The sequence below is a fragment of the Piliocolobus tephrosceles genome, chromosome 4 (assembly GCF_002776525.5).
Source record: "Piliocolobus tephrosceles isolate RC106 chromosome 4, ASM277652v3, whole genome shotgun sequence".
In the NCBI taxonomy this organism is placed as follows: Eukaryota; Metazoa; Chordata; class Mammalia; order Primates; family Cercopithecidae; genus Piliocolobus; species Piliocolobus tephrosceles.
In genome coordinates, this window is record NC_045437.1 from 6,078,193 (window position 1) to 6,102,610 (window position 24,418).

Here is a 24,418-nt window from a genome sequence, read left to right on the forward strand (position 1 = left end):
CAGGGCGCAGTGGCTCACGCCTGTAATCCCAGCACTTTGGGAGGCCGAGGTGGGTGGGTCATGAGGTCAGGAGATGGAGACCATCCTGGCTAACATGGTGAAACCCTGTCTCTACTAAAAATACAAAAAATTAGTCTGGTGTGGTGGCGGGCGCCTGTAGTCCCAGCTACTCAGGAGACTGAGGCGGGAGAATGGCATGAACCCGGGAGGTGGAACTTGCAGTGAGCCAAGATCATGCCACTGTACTCCAACCTGGGCGACAGAGTGAGACTCCGTCTCAAAACAAACAAACAAACAAAGGCTTAATTCACCTTTTCGTGCATTACTTTTCTTTTCTGAGAACTCAATACCTCAAAGTTAATAATAACTGCTTTTCCACTTATAAGTTAACCGAAGGACTGGCGCCTCTGGAGTTCTCCAAGCATCTTTACAAGATGCTGTCAGCACAAGGGATCACCTTCATACAACTGAGACTAGAACTGAGCCATGAGGAATAGGTAACCCAGAGGGCACCTGCAGGACAGGTCAAGAAAGAGGTGGCTCCCGGAGTAGTAGTACGCATGGGTGCCAAGACTCAGAAATGCTACACTGGCTGGTGCAGTCTGTACTGGGAAGTAGCAGGAGACAACCTGACAGCAGACAGTGGTAACCAGTCTGAAAACACTAAGAGACCACCTACCAGGAGACTGTTGCCAAGCTAAGTCCGTCCTTTTTCTGAAGGCAAAGAAGCCACTCTGCAACAGTTTTGATGAGAAAACAAGGGCTGTAACATGGAGCTGGCAGACGTGGTGACATAAAGGAAGAGGTTGGACGTACTAGGAAGAGTTGGCTGAACTCAGTGACTCATAAAGTTGCAAATCGCATGAAAACTTGGATACCAATGTAATGTTGATAAAAGCACCAGGTACTAAAACATTAGGATGTTTGCCAAGTATACCCAGGCTCTTTCATGTTAACAGCAAATGCAGCACCAAGAAATATAATTCAACTGATAGAGATTAATATCCTAAGCAAATAATCGGCATGAAGCATTGTGGCACCTACCAACTCAGTGGCTGTGGAACTTCAACTTTCTGACCATCCACCTCCAGGTCCTCCAATTCCTTAAAATATTTGTTCTTTAAGCAATGGAGAATCTCTTTTGCATGGCTATTGAAAAACAAGAAAGTGTCAAACTGATCTAGAAAGCTAAGCTAATACATCGTATCTTTTTAAATTTAAGACTGCAAGTATTTTAAAACTAAAACCAACTTTTGCATGGAGAGTAAACATTCTTCAGTCACTACTTTTACACTGTATCCCTTCAAAATTTAAGCAATCCACACTGTTTATCCCTAAGAGCAACACTGCATTCCTTCTCTTCTAAGTATACCTACAGTTTTAGTTTTACTTGCGACTCATTTAGAAAAATGTAACTACAAAGATGGGGGAGAGGCGCGGGGGCGGGGGGGGGGGGGGGACCAAGGGATTTTATGCATTCTCTATAAATTCTCTTACGTTCCAAAAGGTAAGACCCTCAGCTTCCCTCCTGGAAGATTCCCCAGGAACCGAATCTTCCTCAGATCCCATTTTCATTTCCTCTTCTAACCTTGCACCTGCAATACCTCCGTGACCATTTCATTGGACCCTGTGCTCCCACCTCAATGCTTCCTGAATCCAAACCGCTGAAACGCCACGGTTCTCTGGCATTGTAACACTTGTCGGAGAAAACACCATCGCCTTTAACCGCCAGCATCCTGGCCCCAACTCCCAAAAAATCAGGCATTGCCCCCCTACCTTTTGTAACCAGTAATTCTTAAAGTGGCCGGGAGGGGCTCCCTGAGAGCGTCCATGAACTGGCCCCACTCGCCCTCGGGCACGATCTTGAGTTCCCGGTAGTAGTGCTCGAACAGCTTGTTCTCCTTGACGATCTCGGGGTAGCCTCCTTCCCAGCCCTGAGAAAGGAAAGGGACGTCTACCCCGAGGCCCGAGGAGCCGCCCCTCGCCGCCGCTTCGGAGGCCTCGGGGTCCGGGAGGTCCACGAGGAGCTCCTGGCCCGCCCGCCGGGTCCCGGCTCCTACCGCCTCGCCGCGCTTTCCACTGCCCTCGGCGCCATCCTCCGCGTCCTCTGGCCGCTGTTGTTGCTGGAGCCGCCGGCCCCGCGACCGCCGCCCCATAGCCCACGCGGCCGCACGCGCAGCACGCAAAAACCTGCCCGCCACGGCCAAAACTCGAGCCCTACAGCTCCCGGGACTTCCGGCCGGAAACCAAGGCCCCACGTGTCCGGGCCTGGTCCTTTCGGGGGCCTTTGGGGACCGTCCAGGAATAAGCCTAAAGCGCACAACCCGTCTTCCCTAAAAGCAGCGAGAGAGGGAAAACCGCGGACAGCTCTGAGGGGGAAAAAGGCTCCAGGAAGCAGCCACGAAGGCGTCTCCGCGCGAAGCGCCCGGGTTTCCCACGCGGTCTCAGGGAGCTCCGCGGACAGCCTGAGGCCGCCAGTGCGCAGAGCGGCGCCGGGTTACGGCGGCCCGGCGTGGGCGGGGCGCTTGCAGGTCCCTCCCCGCGCAGGAGCTCACCCCGCCCCCGGGGCCGCGCCCACAGCCCCGGCTGCCCTGGAAAAGCTTGGACTGAGAACCCTTTCTGCAGTGTCCCGGCAGTGCGGGACTCGGGTAGCCGCCTGTCCCGCCCCCGCGCCGCCGCCTTATATGGTGCCTGCCGCGGCCTCTGGGGCATGGAGCACGCTGCCCTGCCCCGGCGATGGCGACGGCGACGGCGGTGGCGGAGGAGCGCCTGCTGGCCGAGGAGCGCATGCTGGCCGCGCTCGCCTACCTGCAGTGCGCCGTGGGCTGCGCGGTCTTAGCGCGGAATCGTGAGACGAACTTGGCGTACGGCCGTCACGCGTCGCCCAGCTTTAGGGTCCGAGTGCCGGCGCGGGCCGCCTGGGTGGTGCAGGAGCTGCCCTCGCTGGCTCTGCCGCTCTACCAGTATGCCAGCGAGTCTGCCCCGCGCCTCCGCAGCGCGCCCAACTGCATCCTCCTGGCCATGTTCCTCGTCCACTACGGGCATCGGTAACGTCCCCGGCCCCCGACCCCCGGCCCGGCGTCCTCTCCGACCCTCCCCTCACTGCTCGGTGCCCTCTCCCCGAAGCCTCCCCAACCCGGATACCCTCTCCCTGCCAAAGCCCCGGGGCGTCCCGCATCTGCACGGGTCCCCTTCCCCTGCCGCCCCTGGGGTCCCCTCTCCGAGTCCCCCGCCCCGGGTGTTTGGAAACCAGAAGGGATTCGTCTAGAAAGGGCAGGAAGCAAAGGACTAGAAGGGAGTGATGGAAAAAACCATGATGAAACTGATCTGGAAAGAGCCACTCGTTGGTCCTAGGTTTGGTTTCCTTAGCCGGGCGCGGTGGCGCCTGTCTGTAATCCCAGTTACTCGGGAGGCTGAGATGGGAGAAGAGCTTGAACCCCCGGGAGGCGGAGGTTACAGTGAACCGAGATCTCGCCACTGCCCTCCAGCCTGAGTGACAGAGCGAGACTCTGTCTCAAAATTAAATAAATAAAAATAAAGAATTAAAAAGTAAAAATATAAAATTAAAATGAAGACTAGATTTTGTTCCCTTAGATCACGACTGCGGGGGCGGGGGGTTGGGTGGGTGACCTAGAGTCTAATGCTGATGGTCTTCAGTCTTGAGGGCCACTGGTTTCTAAGCCGCTTCCCCCTTTGGTATCTTTGGTGATGGTGGAGCTGTTTTCTCCCAGCCAAGTGATCAGCTGCAACTGGAAACCTGGTATGCTAAAATTGCCTAGTAGTTTCGATATATAGGCTTGATCACTTTCACACTTTCATCTCCACCTTATGCAAGGGACCCCAGGATTGTGGGGGTGGCTTTCCAGGCAACAACCTTAAACCTTACACAAATCAAGTCTTAAAGATGACTTCTAAATCTTTCAAGGTGTTTTTTTTTTTTTTTTTTTTTTTTGAATATTTGAAAACTGGCTGTGTCTGAAATCTTCAAGTCTTGTAGTAAGTTGGGGTTCTCTCCAGGTCTTATCTTTTGGCTTTTACACAGCTAAAACAAACGGCAGGTCAAAAGTTCAAAATCAAATTTTAAATGTTTTCATTCAGGCTCTGGAAAGCTTCACCGTTAAAAGGATGTCTCTGCACCCAAGGAAGTTGAACTCACTGGCTATGTGACTATGGGCCGTTTACCCAACCTTTCTGATTTGGGGTCCCACCTTAAAACACCTACTTCCCACCGAGACAGGAAGAACTCAGTGTGTCTTTATAAGCCTCTGTTCTTTTCCTGGTGTCATGCATTCCAGCGAAGATTTTTTTTTTTTGGAATAGGATCAACCATTGCTACACATGTATAAATGCACATCCAGACATGTACTCTGTGTGTCATTCATGTACACTGCTGCCAGCCTCATGTGCCAGCAAAACTGTGGCATTGAAAATGGAAAATGGAGCACTTTACAAAGTTTTGCCTGACATTCCAAATGGAAGCTTTTTAACTGGAGACATCATGTTTAATTGTACCTACATTCACTCAAGCAAAAAAATGAATGCAACCTCCCAAAGGGCCAGGGTCACCTTGAATGATAGAACTTGAACAGCTCATTCATACAGAGTAAAACATGGAGACACAGCATGCTGCTGTCTTCCCTGAGGCTGTTGGATGAGGAGCTGCTAGGACGAAAACCCACTTCCTATACTAATAGTTTAAAAGCTGCTCCAAGAGGATTGGCTGGGTCAGGTATAGTTTTTTAAAACTGCTAGGCTATTTTTTTGGGGGGAGGGGGGGGTTGTACATGTTATTGTGTACATAGCCTATGTGGTTTGGGGACATTTACGTTTTCCAAATAGAAGAGATAAACATTTTCCATTCTACCCAAGCAACTAATTTATTAAACAGTCATTTGATCTAAGTCATGAGCACTTGGAAGAGAACCAGAGTGGAAACAGCATTTAGCACTGAACACAAACCATCCCAGCAGCCCCTGGAAGCGTCCTGGAGCCCCTTATTTGCACAGGGCCCTGCAGAGAACACCAGACCCAGTGAGAGGAGGCTGTGGGTACAAGGATGACTCTTAGAAGCAGGAGAAAGGTGAGCCTGAGGAGGCACTGGCCAGGCAGAGCCAGTAGCACCTTACAAAACCTGACAGGTGTGCTCACAGGCCCAGTGCTGAGCTGTGAGGTTTCGCAGGAGTGAGGTTGGGCCCTGCCCTGGGGAGCTAGAGCCTCTTTTGGGAGTGGCGAGGACCAGAGCCCAGTCCAGGGACTTTCCACAGTTCATGAGGCCTGAAGGCAGCAGCAGAGCTACAGCTCTTGCCAGAGCAACTGACAGTTCCAGGAACAATGAGTACAGGACAGTCAGCTCAGGAGGGAGGAAAAGTGCAGGAAAGGATAGAGGGAATAGTGCGCTTTCATGTATTTATTCAGCAAACACTGAGGACCTATATGCCAGTGAGGATTTCTAGACCTGGTGTTGTGCTGGGGATATAGTGACAAGACGTTCCCTTTTAGTTGAGGAGTAAAAGACAGGTTGTGGAGAATCTGTGGGGTCTTTTGGACACAAACACCAGAGAGGGAAGGACAGGCTGCCTGGAAGGGGACAGGGCTGGGGTAGGGGAATAGCCGTGACGCAGGATGAGCTGTGGTCCTGACCAGTTCCCCCAGGAGGGCAAAGGACATTTTCAGGAACATCTTTAGGGCTCGCGGTGGCGACAAAGATTGCCTGCCTCCTATCTGTGCTGAGGCCTCCTTCTGATCCCAGGGCGCTTGGGTTCTTGGGGGCAGGGGCGGCAGCGTCTCACTGGGGCCTTAGTCATGCAGCACGTGGAGTGGCATCTGGCACAGTGGCAGCCCCTGGAGGCAGGTGCCTTCCCCAGCCTCCTGGCAGGCCTCCCTAGGGCCTTCTGAAGGCTGTGCTTACTCCTGTCACCTTTGCTCTCCGCTCTGTGGTTACGGTGATGCCCCGCTGCATCTACCCTGTTCCCTAGCCCTCTATTTTGTTTCCCTGGGCTGGTGCTGTAACCCAGGTCCTCATCGCCTGTGTAGGTTCTTGCTGGGCTTTTTCGCTCTTCCCCACTGGTCTTTCTTTACCCTCGTTTGTAAATCCTGCTTTGCTAGACACAGCAAAACTCTCCTGGAGTCAAGGGCATTAGCTCTGAACTGTGTTGGAGTTGCAGGGTAGCTTTGCAGACTGCTGCCTGACCTTAGGCTCTTTCTCTCCACCCAGGCAGGTTTGTTCAGTGTTCCCTGAGCCCAGGCTGCTTTGCTCGTGGATTTTCCTTCGCCACTATCAGCAGTGAGTTAGGGGATTGTCTCTTCGTTGCACATTCATTTAACAAATAACTCCGAGGAGCCTGAGCAGGAGGTGCTGCTTGCCACGGGAGCCCTCAGTGACTGCCTCTGTTAGGACTAGTGGCCAAGTGGTGCCCACAGTGCAGACAGTCAGGTGCCCTGAGGTCTCCTCTTTCTGACATCTGCCCCAGGTCTGTACTCAGCCAGGTCCATGACCTTGTGGGACTTTGCTCCTGTCTTTATCTCTGACGATAGTGCCTCAAAAAAATTGCACCTACTTTTATTCCTTGTTTCTCGCATGTAATTCTATTAGTGGGCTCTTGTGGGGAGTCTAGCCCAGCTTCACTTTTAAATGTGTCGTGGGTAATGTTAAAACACAGCAGGGAACTTTGAGGGTGAAGTATGTTAAAAGATAAAATCAGGTGCATTAAAATTGTAGTTTTTTAGGCTGGGCACAGTGGCTCATGCCTGTAATCCCAGCACTTTGGGAGGCTGAGGCAGGTGGATCACACGAGGTCAGGAGTTCGAGACTAGCCTGACCAACATGCCGAAACGCTGTCTCTATACTAAAAATACAAAATTTAGCTGGATGTCATGGCACATGCCTGTAATCCCAGCTACTTGGCAGGCTGAGGCAGGAGAATCACTTGAATCTGGAGGTGGAGGTGCAGTCCAGCCTGGGCAACAAGAGCGAAACTCATTTAAAAAAAAAAAAAAAAAAAGTTGTAGCATTTTTTTGGAGCAGACCAATTCATGAATCAGCACCAAACCACAAGCAGTGTAAGCTCCACCTATAAGGCCTGTAGGAAAGCGATTTTGTAAGATGTGTTTGCACAGGCAAGACAAAGGAAGCATTTGATTGGTCAGAGTGGAATGTCCCGGAGATTAGTGGGTGGTTTCTGATTGGCACAATCTCTCATTAGAAGTCACTTGGCAGTTTCTGATTGGTTTAAGTTTCCTTCCACTGTTAGGTTTCCATGTGCTTATGTAAGACACAAGACACCATCTCAGCCTAATGGCCTTCTAATTAATTTATTTTAATAAGGGCATACTGAATCCTTGGCCCTTGTCTCATGAATTGGAATAATCTGAGAAAAGAAAAACTTCTATTCGAAAGTGTAGAATGATGAAAAGTGAAATAATGATGGCCAAGTGCTTATTTTAAACATGCTTTGTTGGCAGCTGTGCAATTTGGCCATCATTTCAAAAGTCTTTTACAGAAGGAAATGCTAGGCGAAAGGAACAGACCCAAATCTAAGAAGTGCTATAGATTTCAATGGTCTCAAGTTGTTGAGGGAAAAAAGCAATAAAGTCAATTATTAAAATTAACCACTCTCAATTTTAAACATTTAAAAATCATTAAATCCACCATGGCCTAAATTACTCCCATATAACCAAATTCTCTATTTCATTGTTCCCAAACCTGGCGGTACAACATTACAGGCTGTCCTGAAAGATGACGTCCAGTTGCTTTGAGAGTCTAATCATTCGCTGAATAAATGCCTATTTGTTACAAGTCAACCAAGGGATTATTATTCCCAGTTTGTTGGGAAGATATTTCAAGACATACTTTTTTAGTTCACTGTGTGAATTAAATAGGCATAGAACTTGCTTCCAAGATGACAAAACCCAAGAATCTTACTTTAAACGTTTGAAAGACTAGTCATTCCAAGTTTGCATTTTCATCCCCGGAATGCATACTGTATTATATTTTGAGTCTTTCCCCTTTGGAGCAGATCACGTCGAGCAGATGAGTAGGAACACTTATTTACCAGTTACTTGGGTTTATACTGTATGGGTAACTCTGCTGGTTTGAATAGCTGGAGAAATCACTCGAGTGCTGCTTAGGAGTAGACGTTTGAGAAGTTTGGAGTTCTCAGTGCCCTTATGTGGATGCCACCCCACAGACCTCGCGGAGAGTAAGAACGGACAGGGAAGCAGCCCCAATGATTTTGTTCTTCTCGATAATCTATTTTTCTTCTTGGGTGCTTATAGGGTACTTTCTTTTTCCTTAGATGGATAATCTGTGTTTGCTTGTTTATTAATTTCGCCTGATTCTCACTGAGCCTTTTTAGGAAATTGAATTTAGCCCAGGAAACTGAATTTCTCCATGTCTCTCATTCCGTCTGTTCTGAATGTTAGGTGCCAGGACTTAAGACATTTGTCAATATTGTATGTGAACAAACTTACAGGTGAAATACATGCTTGTTGTAGAAAACTTAGAAAATAATTCAAGGAAAGAAAGAAAAGGTGCCTATAATTTCATCTTAGAGATAAAGCTGACAATATTGTGGTATTATCTTTTTCCCATATCTTTCATTGTTTTTAATAAGTTTTTTTCTAAGCAGTGGAAATACAAACATACAAACACATACAACATCTTGTAACCTACTTTTGGCCGTTGGTATTTCTTTTGACTTAATAGAAACACTTAGTGAAAATGACTGATAGCGACAATTTCATATGCTCGAGCCAGAGATTTCCACGTCTCAATGGGTCCTCATGGTGTGGTGGCTCGAGCACCTGGGAAGGGGACATTGCCAGCCCTGCCGCTGTGATGTTCTCTGGCCACGTCACCATATTCCTGCGAGCTTCCATGTTCTGATCTGTAAAATAGGGACAATAGTCACAGGTTTGCAGTGTAAAAAAAAAGGGGCATTTAGTATAGGATTAGGAATTATAGAAACACTTCTATAAGGAACTATAAGATGCACTTTTATATTATATCTAAGCTTGTAAACTCAACCAAAAGGCAACTGCAAATCGTCCTGGTCATTGAAGCACCAAAGAAATTCTAGCTCATTAATGCTCTCGGTTCAGCTCCATCATCAAACTTGTCTCCCATTCCTGGTGGCCTCACAGACACCAAGGTTTGCAGTTTTCATGGGTTATAAAAACAACTTGATGAAAAGCAAGTATCATTCTTTTTTCTTTTTTTAATTGAGATGAGGTCTCCCAATGTTGCCTGGGCTGGTCTCAAACCTCTGGACTCAAACAGTCTTCTTGCCTTGGCTTCTCAAAGTGGTGACATTACCACCACACCAGGCCAAAGTCTTGTTCTTTACATGGAAAGAAATAAGATAAAATAGGAAAACTAACATGACGGAGAACGAAGTCTCAGATTTAATCTTACATTTACTCTGATGAATCAGCAAACAGAGTCTCTGTGTAGCTTCCCAGACCTGACTGTTTTGTATTCGTTAGCTTGTAATCAGAACAGAAAACAGATTTATAACACATTACTTAACGTTCTTTTTAATCCAAGTGCTTCATAGTTTCTCTTAAATATGGTTTCCATCCTAAGGGATTGTCACCTTGTTCAATCCTTTATTTTCTCAAAGAGAGGGGATAGTTGTTTCCCATTGTTCCTCTGTGGAATGCTGACTTTGTGTGCGAGTGGGACGGTGTAGGAGAAAGGGCTGTGAGTGCCCACGCCTGTCCTAACTGGGGTGGTCTGGGCCGCAGACTGATGTGCTGTGAGTTCCATGAGTAATTTATATCCAGGCAGGTGCACCCACCTTCCTTGCTATCTGAAATTGGCCCCATGGCCCTAAGTAGGACCCTGTCATTTATGCTTGGAGTCCACTGTACTCTCCAAAGTGCTGTTGTCCCTCTAGAGTCTAGACAAAGACTCAGGTAAAACCCATGCCTAGACACCTTCTTCCCGACCCTACCCCATGCGAGTTCCAAATTGGCCACAGTCAAAGGAAAATCTTTGCCGACAACAATGGATTTCCAAGGAAGGAAACTGAGTAAAGCTGAAGAGAATGGCCCGAAATGAGAAAAGCCTTCCAGGAGGTGCTGAGAGGGGCAGAGCGCTTCCTCGGAGCAGAGTGCCTAGGTCCAAGTCAGAGCTCTCTAGAGAGAGGGAAGTCTGGGGGAAGATCTCACCTTCTCCTAGTGGTTGGAGGCAGAGGCAGCATTCCCCTCCCCTCCCCTGTCCACTGCTTTGTTGACTTCAGCGGTTTTATGACAGGCCTAGGCATCATCAGGGTTACTGGTGTCCCCTTCCAGGGCAGGAATCAGAGAACACCAGAAAAGACTGGTGTCGATCTTTGTAAGGCTTGGTTTCCAGTCCTTGCAGTTCTGAGACGTTCACATGAGACAAAAAAGAGGGACAAATCTTATCCTGAGGTTCTTTGTGAATGTCTTATCCAGGGCATGTGCTAGAGCAGAAGTCATTCAAAAATGCAGATACACTTCCAGAGCACAGCCAAACCTAGATCGCAGCAGCTCCAGCCATGTAGCACCAGTGCCCTGAGCAAGAGCACTTTCTAAGGAAGTCAAGTTGATGTCTCCAAAATATAACACTTGTGCTAATTCAGACTAATTGTCGGCAGGCTTTTCTGGAAAGAGCCAGGTAGTACATATCTTAGACTTTGTGGGCCAAGATACTGGGTAGGTATTTATGATGAGAGAAAACAAATTTTCACACAAAGTTTCAGTGGTAAATTCAAAACATATTATCTTAGTGCATTTTTTGGTAATATATGTCTAATGAGAAGAATAGAATTCTTTTGGTAAGGGATAACATTTCACTTACTAGGATTCAAAGTTAGTGTTTCCTATTATCAACATCTATTGTAAATGTTCTTCTCGTAGCATTGATTTGTAATGAGACTGTACGTATTTTATCTCTGTAAATGGAAGCATCGACATCAGTCCACAGGTATATGATTTTAACTGAGCATGGTCATCTTTTGGAAGGCACTCACGGAATCCCGTTAGATTCTTCTCTTGATCTTTGCCTTTCCTTATCGTATTACGTTGCAGATTCATATCTTCCTGTGGAAGATTAGATGGCAACTCTTCCACTGCACAGCTGAATGGATTTTGAAATATGGAAATCCAGGTTCACGAACACACTGTACTTAAACTTAGAATTTATATTCTCTGCAAATGTGTGTGAGCATGGAGATCTCACTTCTTTTAATTTTAATAGCATGGAAAGTACAGAACGCAGTTTGGTATGACTTGTGATTGGAGCAATGTCAGTTGTCATCAAAATGACTTTAACACAGTATGAGTTTTGCACGAGTGCTGTTTTGCCTTACAGCTGTAGGTTGAATTTATTATCAAGTCTTCAGTAAAAGCTACTTTCCAAAGCCCTTCAGAACTCGGTGGTGAGGGCAGTTCTTGTTCAGAAAATTTTCAGTCTCAGCTCTGAGCTCAAAATAATGCAGTAAAATTTTATTAAGCCATCAAACTGGTGTATTTACGTGGGACAAATCAGCATAGTCAGCTTATTTGTGACAAAAAGTTAGAGAACGGATGATGGTTGAGTCCATGAGAGGACTTGTCATTCATTGTTGACACTATGGGCTCAATCACACACAATAGATTTTTTGCAAAAGACCTGCTGATACAAAGAATCGCATGAAACACCTTACATTTTTACAAGCTTTGTAAGTTTGTAATTTGTTTGTTTTTTTGTCCCATACATTCTTATCACCATCAATTGTAACGGCTTAGCAGATTCCACTTTGGATTCTACTGAATTTGTGTTTTCTCAACATCTTTGAAAATATTCTCACTGGTAGTTGTTCTACACAGACTATCTAAAGAGCCTAATCCTTCATTCACTTCAGCCTTGATGTGAACTCCTCGAATAAACAACTGAGCCGTGTCAGTAACATCCATAGACTCACCCAGAGCCAACAAAGAATGCTCATCATCTGCCTTGCTTTTTTTTTTTTTTTTAATTATTATTTTGAGACAAGATCTCACTCTGTCACCCAAGCTGGAGTGCAGTGGCATGATCCTCAGCTCACTGCAGCCTCCACCTCCCAGGCTCAGATGATTCTCCCACCTCAGCCTCCCGAGTAGCTGGGACTACAGGCATGTCCCGCCACACGCAGCTAATTTTCATATTTTTTGTAGAGAGGGGGTTTTGTCATGTTGCCAGGCTAGTCACGAATTCCTGGACTCGAGCAATCTGCCTGCCTCGGCCTCCCAAAGGATTACAGGCATGAGCCACGGCACCTGGTCTTGCCTTGTTTAAATTGACTGTCGAGGTTGCTCCCAGTGTCCTTAACTCCTATAGCAAGTGTTCTCCACGAAAGGCTAATTGTGAGAAACAAGTGTGTATTCTCTGGACACGCCTCTTTGGCTGCCGTGTTGATTAACTCACCATTGATGCGCAGCTTTCCTTCCTTCACTAACCCATGAGCCGCCTGATAGCCTACTTTGGTTGCAGCCTCATTTTCCTTTGTTTTGTGAAGAAATTCTGCTGCCTCGACCTCCCCGTCTTAAATGTTCTAATTTCTCCGACCAGTGCTTTTCTGTGAGTTGGGAATAGGCTGGTGAGTGCGGAGTCTGGTAATATTATCCTCTATTATATTCTTTTGACACAGTTCTAGTGTTATTGCCAGCTGACGTTTTTCAGGTCAGTATTCAACCCACAAGGTTCCCGGAGGGAACGTCCACCACATACGCAGAATGTTTCCTGGGCGTTGCTTCTCTCACACTGCATTTGTCCATTGTTTAAATGGGTGACATCCAATGCGGAAGTGTCTTAGACCATTTTCAGTTCTGTGCATTTCAAGCTTGCTAATATTTTCTCCTCCTCTTTTTCACCTTGCTTCCTGTTATCCATTATTGAATTTAGGATGGAATTTTTTCAGGTCCAGAGGCCCGACCTCTTATGAACTGAATCCTGTCTATTTCAACAGACTTTTTTCTAAACCAAATCCAGGCCTTATATTCCCCACAATTTTTATGTCTTGCTCTTTTTTTCTGTATTTCTTCAGACTTAGAATTCGAACACTTTCTCAGCTCTGTCCTGCAGTTTGCCTACTGGGAAATATCTTGAGGCCATAATTGTCAGGGAAGTTTTCTCTCAACTTTCTCATACCGGTGTCCTTTCTGCTCTTTGCCACATTGAGAATCTCCTAAGCTGACTTCAGAAGTGGGCTGCCAGCTCTTGGTGCTTCTCAACTTGGTACACTGAGGGGTAGAGTGAGAGCCACTCTGTCTTCTGCCATTAATTCTGTCCATCTGGGTCTAACACAAGGCCTCCTGTTCTGGTTGACAAATGGGCAGAGGCAAGAAGGATGTCTGATCACAAGTCAAGATTGCCTCCTATTTTTAAGGGAGCCTATGACAGTCCAAGAAGCACACACTTATCTCCATCAGAGCCAAATTCTGCTTGTTCTACAGAAAATGTTGGTATGCAAGCACTTGCAGTGTGCCTGCATCGCAAATGCCAGGCACGGTACCCATTGTCTGGCCAACACGTAGTTTGCTGTAAATCAGTATGAAGTCTTCCTAGGGATCCTGGCCTGAATGAGATGAGAACCTTGGAGGCTGCCTTTGACTTATGTGAATGTCTTCCCCAGGAGTTGGGTAGGAGTGCTGGGGAGAGAGTGGCTTGAGGATGCACAGCCAGCATTACGCTACTATTATCACGTGATTACTGTTGATGTTCATAACCGTAACTAATGACTAATTATGATTTTACCCTGGCACAAATGGTCAGAATGGAAACAAATAACAAGCTTTAAACTTTTTCCTGCTCTATTAAGGTGTAATTCACAAATAATAAAATTCACCCATTTTAAGTCTAATTTGAGCTGGGCGCGATGGCTCAGGCCTGTAATCCCAACATTTTGGGAGGTAGAAGCGGGTGGATCACCTGAGGTCGGGAGTTCGAGACCAGCCTGACCCACATGGAGAAACCCTGTCTCTACTAAAAATACAAAATTAGCCGGGTGTGATAACGCATGCCTGTAATCCCAGCTACTCAGGAGGCTGAGGCAGGAGAATCACTTCTACCTGGGAGGTGGAGGTTGCAGTGAGCTAAGATCACGCCACTGCACTCCAGGCTGGACAAGAGCGAAACTCCATCTCAAAAAAAAAAAAAAAAGGTCTGTAGTTTGATGAATTTTGGTGATTGCATATAGTTATATAATCATCACTGCAAATAAAGAGATGGAACAGTTGTATTCCTCTAAAAAACTCCCTTTGTGTCTTTGCAGCCAGTCTCCACCCTGACTCTATTTTCACATTGTCTGGATTTCATAAATCTAAATTCAGTTTCACAATATATTTTTTTTATTTTTTTTTATTATTATACTTTAAGATCTAGGGTATATGTGCAGAACATGCAGGTTTGTTACATAGGTATACACGTGCCATGGTGGTTTGCTGTACCCATCAACCCATGGTCTACATTAGATATTTCTCCTAATGCTATCCTTCCCCCGACGCCTCACCTCCCGACAGGCCCTGGTGTGTGATGTTCCTCTCCCTGTGTCCATGTATTCTCATTGTTCAGCTCCCACTTATGAGTGAGAACATGTGGTATTTGGTTTTCTGTTCCTGTGTTAGTTTGCTGAGAATGATGGTTTCCAACATCATCCATGTCCCTGCAAAGGACATGAACTCATCCTTTTTTATGGCTGCATAGTATTCCATGGTGTATATGTGCCACATTTTCTTTGTCCAGACTATCATTGATGGGTATTTTGGTTGGTTCCAAGTCTTTGCTACTGTGAACAGTGCTGCAATAAACATACATGTGCATGTGTCCTTATAGTAGAATGATTGATAATCCTTTGGGTATATACCCAGTAATGGGATTGCTGGGGCAATGGTATTTCTAGTTCTAGATCCTTGAGGAATTACCACACTGTCTTCCACAATGGTTGAACTAATTTACACTCCCACCAACAGTGTAAAAGCATTCGTGTTTCTCCACATCCTCTCCAGCATCTGTTGTTTCCTGACTTTTTAATGATCACCATTCTAACTGGCATGAGATGCTATCTCATTGTGGTTTTGATTTGCATTTCTCTAATGACCAGTGATGATGAGCATTTTTTCATATGTTTGTTGGCTGCATAAATGTCTTCTTTTCAGAAGTGTCTGTTCATATCCATTGCCCACTTTTTGATGGGCTTGTTTGTTTTTTTCTTATAAATTTGTTTAAGTTCTTCATAGATTCTGGATATTAGCCCTTTGTCAGATGGATACATTGTAAAAATTTTCTCCCATTCTATAGGTTGCCTGTTCACTCTGATGATAGTTTCTTTTTCTGTGCAGAAGCTCTTTAGTTAATTAGAGCCCATTTGTCAATTTTGGCTTTTTTGGCCATTGGTTTTCTTGTTTTAGTCATGAAGTATGTGCCCATGCCTATGTCCTGAATGGTATTACCTATGTTTTCTTCTAGGATTTTTATGGTTTTAGGTCTTACGTTTAAGTCTTTAATCCATCTTGAGTTAATTTTTGTAGAAGGTGTAAGGAAGGGATCCAGTTTCATCTTTGTACATATGGCTAGCCAATTTTCCCAACACCATTTATTAAATAGGGAATCCTTTCCCCATTGCTTGTTTTTGTCAGGTTTGTCAAAGATCAGATGGTTGTAGATGTGTGGTGTTATTTCTGAGGCCTCTGCTCTGTTCCAGTGGTCTATATATCTGTTTTGGTACCAGTACCATGCTGTTTTGGTTTCTGTAGCCTTGTAGTATAGTTTAAAGTCAGGTAGCATGATGCCTCCAGGTTTGTTCCTTTTGCTTAGGATTGTCTTGTCTGTGTGGGCTCTTTTTTGGTTCCATATGAAATTTAAAGTAGTTTTTTCCAATTCTGTGAAGAAAGTCAATGGTAGCTTGATGGGGATAGCATTGAATATATAAGTTACTTTGGGCGGTATGGCCATTTTCACGATATTGATTCTTCCTGCTCATGAGCATGGAATGTTTATCCATTTGTTTGGTCCTCTCTGATTTCCTTTAGCAGTGGTTTGTTGTTCTCCTTGAAGAGGTCTTTCACATCCCTTATAAGTTGTATTCCTTGGTTTTTTATTCTCTTTGTAGCAATTGTGAATGGGAATTCACTCATGATTGGCTGTTCGTCTGTTATTGGTGTATAGGAATGCTTGTGATTTTTGCACATTGGTTTTGTATCCTGAGACTGCTGAATTTGCTTATCAGCTTAAGAATATTTTGGGCTGAGACGATGGGGTTTTCTAAATATACAATCATGTCATCTGCAAACAGAGACAGTTTGACTTCCTCTTTTCCTAATTCAGTGCCCTTTATTTCTTTCCCTTGCCTGATTGCCCTAGCCAGAACTTCCAATACTATGTTGAATAGGAGTGGTGAGAGAGGGCATCCTTGTCTTCTGCCAGTTTTCAAAGGGAATGCTTCCAGTTTTTGTTCATTCAGTATTATATTGGCTGTGGGTTTGTCATAAATAGGTGTTATTATTTTGAGATACATTCCATCAATACCTAGTTTATTGAGAGTTTTTAGCATGAAGAGCTGTTGAATTTTGTTGAAGGCCTTTTCTGCATCTATTGTGATAATCATGTGGTTTTTGTCATTGGTTCTCTTCATGTGATGGATTACGTTTATTGATTTGTGCATGTTGAACCAGACTTGCATCCCAGGGATGAAGCCGATTTATTGTGGTGGATAAGCTTTTTGATGTGCTGCTGGATTTGGTTTGCCAGTATTTTATTGAGGATTTTCCCGTCGATGTTTATCAGAGATATTGCCCTGAAATTTTCTTTGTGTGTTGTTTCTCCACCAGGTTTTGCTATCAGAATGATGCTTGCCTCATAAAATGAGTTAGGGAGGATTCCCTCTTTTTCTATTGTTTGGAATAGTTTCAGAAGGAATGGTAACAGTTCCTTTTTGTACCTCTGGTAGAATTCGGCTGTGAATCCATCTGGTACTGGACCTTTTTTGGTTGGTAGGCTATTAATTATTGCCTCAATTTCAGAATTTGTTATTGGTCTATTCAGGGATTCGACTTCTTTCTGGTTTAGTCTTAGGAGGGTGTATGTGTCCAGGAATTTATTTATTTATTCTAGATTTTCTAGTTTATTTGCATAGAGGTGTTTATAGTATTCTCTGATGATAGTTTGTATTGCTGTGGGACCAGTAGTGATATCCTCTTTATCATTTTTTTGTTGCATCTATTTGATTCTTCTCTCTTTTCTTCTTTATTAGTCTGGCTAGCAGTCTGTCTATTTTGTTGATCTTTTCAAAAAACCAGCTCCTGGACTCATGATTTTTTTGAAGGGCTTTTTATGACTCTGTCTCCTTCAGTTCTGCTCTGATCTTAGTTATTTCTTGTCTTCTGCTAGCTTTTGAATTTGTTTGTTCTTGCTTCTCTTGTTCTTTTAATTGTGATGTTAAGGTGTCGATTTTAGATCTTTCCTCCTTTCCCTTGTGGGCATTTAGTGCTATAAATTTCCCTCTACACACTGCTTTAAATGTGTCCCAGAGATTCTGGTATGTTGTGTCTTTGTTCTCTTTGGTTTTAAAGAATATCTTTATTTCTGCTTTCATTTTGTTATTTACCCAGTAGTCATTCAGGAGCAGATTGTTCAGTTTCCATGTAGTTGTGTGGTTTTGAGTGAGTTTCTTAATCTTGAGTTCTAGTTTGATTGTACTGTGATCTGAGAGATTGTTTGTTATGATTTCCATTCTTTTGCATTTGCTGAGGAGTGTTTTACTTCCAACTATGTGGTCAATTTTAGAATAAGTGTGATGTGGTGCTGAGAAGAATGTATATTCTGTTGATTTGGGGTGGAGAGTTCTATAGGTGTCTACTAGGTCCATCTGATCCAGAGCTGAGTTCAAGCCCTGGACATCCTTGTTAATTTTCTGTCTCATTGATCTGTCTAATATTGACAGTGGGGTGTTAAAGTCTCCCACTATTGTTGTGTGGGAGTCTAAGTCTCTTCGTAGGTCTTTAAGAACTTGCTTTATGAATCTGGGTGCTCCTGTATTGGGTGCGTATATATTTAGGATAGTTAGCTCTGCTTGTTGCATTGATCCCTTTACCATTATGTAATGCCCTTGTCTCTTTTGACTTTTTTTGGTTTAAAATCTGTTTTCTCAGAGACTAGGATCGCAACCCCTGCTTTTTGCTTTCCATTTGCTTGGTAAATATTCCTCCATCCCTTTATTTTGAGCCTATGTGTGTCTTTGCACATGAGATGGGTCTCTGAATACAGCACACCGACGGATCTTGCCTCTTTATCCAATTTGCCAGTCTGTGTGTTTTAATTGGGGCATTTAGCCTGTTTATATTTAAGGTTAGTATTGTTATCTGTGAATTTGATCCTTTCATTATGATACTACCTGGTTATTTTGCCCATTCATTTATGCAGTTTCTTCATAGTGTCGATGATCTTTACAATTTGGGATATTTTTGCAGTGGCTGGTACCGGTTGTTCCTTTCCATATTTAGTGCTTCCTTCAGGACCTCTTGTAAGGCAGGCCTGATGGTGACAAAATCTCTCAGCATTTGCTTGTCTGTAAAGGATTTTATTTCTCCTTCACTTGTGAAGCTTAGTTTGGCTGGATATGAAATTCCAGATATGAAAGAAAAGAAAATTCTTTTCTCTCAGAATGTTGAAAATTGGCCCCCACTCTCTTCTGGCTTGTAGGGTTTCTGCCAAGAGATCTGCTGTTAGTCTGATGGGCTTCCCTTTGTGGGTAACCCGACCTTTCTCTCTGGCTGCCCTTAACATATTTTCCTTCATTTCAACTTTGGTGAATCTGACGATTATGTGTCTTGGGGTTGCTCTTCTGGAGGAATATCTTTGTGGTGTTCTCTGTATTTCCTGAATTTGAATCTTGGCCTGCCTTGCTAGGTTGGGGAAGTTCTCCTGGATAATATCCTGAAGAGTGTTTTCCAACTTGGTTCCATTCTCCCCATCACTTTCAGGTACACCAGTCAAACATAGATTTGGTCTTTTCACATAGTCCCATATTTCTTGGAAGCTTTGTTTGTTTCTTTTCACTCTTTTTCCTCTAACCTTGTCTTCTCGCTTTATTTCATTGAGTTGCTCTTCAATCACTGATATCCTTTATCCACTTGATCAGTTTGGCTATTGATACTTGTGTATGCTTCACGAAGTTCTTGTGCTGTGTTTTTCAGCTGCGTCAGGTCATTTATGTTCTTCTCTAAGCAGGTTATTGTAGTTAGCAATTCATCTAACCTTTTTTCCAGGTTCTTAGCTTCCTTGCATTGGGTTAGAACATGCTCCTTTAGCTCAGAGGAGTTTGTTATTACCCACCTTCTGAAGCCTACTTTTGTCAATTCGTCAAACTAATTCTCTGTCCAGTTTTGTTCTCTTGCTGGCAAGGAGTTGGGATCCTTTGGAAGAGAAGAGGCGTTCTGGTTTTTTGAATTTTCAGCCTTTTTGCACTGGTTTCTCTCCATCTTTGTGGATTTATCTACCTTTGGTCTTTGATGTTGGTGATATTGATACTATTTTTTTCTGTTTGTTAGTTTTCCTTCTAATAGTCAGGCCACTCTGCTGCAGGTCTGCTGGAGTTTGCTGGAGGTCCACTCCAGACCCTGTTTGCCTGGGTATCACCAGTGGAGGCTGCAGAACAACAAAGATTGCTGCGTGTTCCTACCTCTGGAAGCTTCATCCCAGAGGGGCACCCACCAGATGCCAGCCAGAGCTCTCCTGTATGAGGTGTCTGGCCCCTACTGGAAGGAGTCTTCCAGTGTGGATACACAGGGGGTCAGGGACCCACTTGAGGAGGCTGTCCCTTCTCAGAGTTCGAACGCTGTGCTGGGAGAACCGCTGCTCTCTTCAGAGTTGTCAGGCAGGGACGTTTAAGTCTGCTGAAGCTGCACCCACAGCTGCCTCCTCCCCCAGGTGCTGTGTTCCAGGGAGCTGTGGTTGGCTCCACCCAGTTTGAACTTCCTGGGGCTTCGTTTACACTGTGAGGGTAAAACCATCTACTCAAGCCTCAGCAATGGTGGATGCCATTCTCCCCACCAAGCTCTAGCATCCCAGGTAGACCTCAAACTGCTGTGGAGCAGCGAGAATTTCAAGCCAGTGGATCTTAGCTTGCTGGGCTCCATCGGGGTGGGACCTGCTGAGCCAGGCACTGGAGAGAATCTGGTCTGCTGGTTGTGAAGACTGTGGGAAAAGCGCAGTATCTGGGCCAGAATGCACCATTCCTCCTGGTACAGTCTCTCAAGGCTTCCCTTGGCTAGGAAAAGGAAATCCCTCAACCCCTTGCACTTCCCAGGTGAGGTGATGCCCCACCCTGCTTCAGCTCGCCCTCCCTGGGCTGCACCACTGTCCAACCAGTCCCAGTGAGATAAGCCAGGTACCTCAGTTGGAAATGCAGGAATCACACACCTTCTGTGTCGATCTCGCTGGGAGCTGCAGACCGGAGCTGTTCCTATTCAGCCGTCTTGCCTGCCCACCCTTCACAATCTATTAATATAGAGAGCAGTAATATTGCCCAAAAAGGGAAAGTTAATCTTTGTAGTGAAATCCTCTCCCCTGAGTCTCATTTTGCCTTTTCTAGAATTTCATAAGTCTAAACTGGATTTATTTCATTGGTAACAGTGCTATTCATGTTGTCTTTCTTCCTTCTTGGGTCAGTTTTGGTCATCTGTGTCTTTCAGGGACTTTGTCTATTTCATCAAGTTGTCAAATTTATTGGTATAAGGTTGTTCATAATAATTCCTTATTATCTGGGTGGATCACATGAGCCCAGGAGTTCAAGACCAGAACTAGAGACCAGACACAGAGAGACCCTGTCTCTACAAAAAAAAAGTTTTTAAATTAACCAGGTGTGGTGGTATGTGCCTGAGGTCCCAGCTACTCAGGAAGCTGAGGCAGGAGGATCACTTGAGCCTAGGATGTTGAGCCTGCAGTGAGCCATGATTGCCCCACTGCACTCTAGCCTGGGTGATAGAACAAGACCCTGTCTTGAAAAAAAAACAAAAAAAGAGTTCCTTATTATCCTCTTAAGATCTGTAGGATATGTAGTGATGTCCCCTCTTTCAGTATGTTATACGCTGATATTAAAAAGAAAATTCAAACAGAGAATAACATTTTGCATTTGCTTTATAATTTTCTAATTTCTTGTCCTTTTATTTTCACTCCTTAAACCTTTAGTAAAGTGCATCTAAGCCAGTGTGGTACAACAGAATATGATATTTGAATTGCCCCAATTTATGTTTAATCTCAGCCACTCACTAGCCAGTGGCCTTGAGCAGCTTACTTAACCACTCTGAGTCTTAATTTTATCCTCTATCAAATGTGGATAAGAGTGCCTCTGCTGGGTTAGCTGGGGGGCGGGGAGTCGCAGGGGGAGTGGGGGGCGGGGCTAGCAGGTGAAAGTGCTCAGTGAATGGAAGCCATTGCGGTGGTGATGGACGATGTGATGATGTGTTCCAAATCTTATTGCTCAGACTCGGACTAGTTAATGGTTTTAGGATAGTGGAAATTTTGAAAGCCTCTTGAAGCCCCTAGTTTTCCTAAATTCAATGTATTCTGTTTTATATTGTATGAAAGTAGAATCTGGAGTTTGTACACTGTGGTGAACATAATTGAAATGTGGTAATGCTTTATTTAAAAGTCTGCTTTTTGGCTGGATACAGTGGCTCACACCTATAATCCCAGCATTTTGGGAGAACAAGGCAGGAAGATCACTTGAGGCAGGCATTTGAGACCAGCCTGAGCAACAGAGTGAGACCTGGTCTCTACAAAATAATAATAATAATAATAATAATAATAATAATAAGTGTAGTGGCACATGCTTGTAGTCCCAGCTACTCGAGAGGCTAGGACAGGAAAGTCGCTTAAACCCTGGAGCTCAAGGGTGCTCAAGCCATGATCATGCCACTGCAGCCTGGGCAACACAGCAAGAACCTGTCTCAAAAAATAAAATTAAAATCAAAATCCACTTTTAGCTTAGATATAATAAATCAGTATGAATGTTACTGAGGATGACGTTTGTACAAGAAAGTAAGATTTAAAACCCAAATCATTTAAGACAGGATTACAGAAATGATTATCTTTAATTTTTTAAAAATTTGTGCCTGTTTCTTGTTTCCTAAGGTGCTTAATTTACCCATTTCTGATGCGAGGAGGAAAGCCTATGCCACTGTTGGCGTGTACAATGGCGATTATGTTCTGTACCTTTAACGGCTATTTGCAAAGCAGATACTTGAGCCATTGGGCAGTGTATGCTGATGACTGGGTAACAGATCCCCGTTTTCTAATAGGTGAGTGTCCACAGCAGTGAACTCCGCCTTGTTCACATCACTGCTTTTATGTAAGAACAAAGACTCACAGCAGAGAGAGCAGCAGGACCCCGGAGTCCCTATGGGACAGCCCAGCTGTCTCAGCACAGCTCGGGGCAGGGAGGTGACGCAGGTGATGGGAACCTTCCCCGCATGGGCAGGCGCTGAAGCACAGGTGCCTGGTCAGGCCAAGAACCCAAAAATAGCAGCGCACTGTAGCAGAATGAGCAGGGACTAAAGATTGAGACACTTTGGCCACTCATTGACCACTTAATCTAAGACAGGACCCAAACCTCCTGCGGTTTCTTCTGTGACATGAGAAAAACCCAGCCTGGGTTATCTTCCTACAGTGCAGCTTTTGTGATTCTATGAACTTGAATCAACTTTTAGGTTTATGAAGTTGATGAATTTTTTTATTTGTATCAATTCATGTGAATTAATGTACATTTTCAACCTCTAATTATAACTTTATAAGTTCTGAGCAAAAATGAAAATAAAACAGCCATCAACGATGTTTGCAAGAGCATTAAAAATTTATAATCCGGCTGGATGCAGTGGCTCCCACTGTAATCCTAGCACTTTGGGAGGCTGAGATGGGCAGAATCATTTGAATCCAGGAGTTCAAGACCAGCCTGGGCAACGTGGCAAAACTGCATCTCTACACAAAATACAAAAATGTAGCCAGGCATGGTGACACACACCTGTGGTCCCAGCTTACTCAGAGGCACTGAGGTGGGAGGATCACCTGAGGCCAGGAGGTCAAGGCTGCAGTGAGCCATGATTGTGCCACTGTGTTCCAGCCTGGGTGACAGAGTGAGACTCTGTCTCAAAAAAACAAAACAAAACAAAACAAAAAAACTCAGGAGTCTTGTATATAAGAAAGGGTCTTCTATGTATTTGTTTAGTCTATCCTAGCATTTAGATATTAAACCATACTGAGGTGTAGCTTACTCACAACGGCAGCATGCTAAAAGTTAGTCTGTCAGATTTGGAAACTACCCTGCAGTGCTTCCCCTTAAGCTACATAAAGTGACCTGACATTGCATTTTGCTGCTTCTCCATGAGCATTAATTTATAATCATAGAAATAAACTAACACTTGGATAGCACTTTGTTGCTGAGAGGTCCCTTTCACATTTCTCAGTCATGTTTTTTGTCGGCGAATTAGAATTTTATTCCAAGGTTTCACCATACCTAAGGATTGTTACAGTGAGACACCTGTCCCTCCTCTACAAAAGGAGGGTTGGCTGAGAAGGCGTTTCAAGATCCTTTTCTAGCCCCAGAAATCTGTGCCTCTGTGAAATGCTAGACTAAATTGTTTGGTACTCAATTGTTGTACAGTACCCCCAAATATCTTCTTGGTTTACCTGCTTTTTGACTATTTTATTTTCTTCTGCCCTACCTGTCAAGAGGAAGAACAGGCTTTTGAGTTCCTATGCAAATCACACGATTTATGCCTCCCCATGTTCTCTGAGGCAGAAAGGATGCCCATAAGACGTGAAAGGTCAGAAGAGTTACACAGCTGGCCCAAGATATCTAGACGCAGTGAATGGCAGAGCGGTGATTTCTGCCGCCTCACCAAGCTGAGTGTCTATAAGTGGCAACAAGAAATAAGAGGAAAGGGAACTTCTTTCTTTTTTCTTTTTAACTAAAGATATAGATTTTAAATGTTTGCTAGAGAGTCTCATGGGACTCACTTCTATGATGAACAACAACAAATGAACCTTCCTATTTAAAGTAGCTCCGCGGATGGTTCGCATCACGTACAGGTGACTGTGAAGCTGGTCAGAGATTCCAAACACCAATAAATACAGACCTCTTGACTTCTCTACAATTAAACAGAAAGATTTGAAAAGGAAAAAATATGCCAATTGGAAGACAATCTAGGTTACGTTTTGTGTTATATTTATTGCCTAGAGTTGTTTTTGTGAGGGAACAGACATGAAATTACATAAATAAGTAATTATGCCTACTGTAGTTACCATGAAGTAATAACCAAATAATAATAAATTTCTTTTTCTTTTTCTTTTTCTTTTTTTTTTTTTTTTTGAGATGGAGTCTCACTCTATCGCCCAGGCTGGAGTGCAGTGGTGCAATCTCAGCTCACTGCAACCTCTGCCACC

The 24,418-nt window shown here is 44.4% G+C and overlaps 2 protein-coding genes across 3 annotated transcripts in view; one reads left to right on the top strand and one right to left on the bottom strand.

The window, feature by feature from the left end:
- Positions 1-2,535, bottom strand: part of NSUN2 (NOP2/Sun RNA methyltransferase 2) — a 34,174-nt gene extending 31,639 nt beyond the window's left edge. Inside the window, exons 1-3 of one of the 2 annotated variants that reach the window (XR_002732901.1) lie at positions 2,061-2,462; positions 1,777-1,934; positions 1,045-1,149 (exon numbers count right to left, since the gene is read on the bottom strand). Coding sequence is in view for 1 of the 2 variants with exons in the window: in XM_023218234.1 (XP_023074002.1) it covers positions 1,045-1,149; positions 1,777-1,934; positions 2,061-2,156 (359 nt within the window). In the remaining variant the exon portion in view is untranslated. Of the gene's footprint in view, positions 1-1,044; positions 1,150-1,776; positions 1,935-2,060 lie in introns of both variants that reach the window. The other variant, XM_023218234.1, reaches the window with a different exon arrangement.
- SRD5A1 (steroid 5 alpha-reductase 1) overlaps positions 2,503-24,418 on the top strand; it is a 38,142-nt gene continuing 16,226 nt past the window's right edge. Inside the window, exons 1-2 of the mRNA XM_023218235.1 lie at positions 2,503-3,047; positions 22,112-22,278. Of these exons, the coding sequence (XP_023074003.1) occupies positions 2,737-3,047; positions 22,112-22,278 (478 nt within the window). The 5' untranslated portion in view covers positions 2,503-2,736. The remainder of the gene's footprint in view (positions 3,048-22,111; positions 22,279-24,418) is intronic.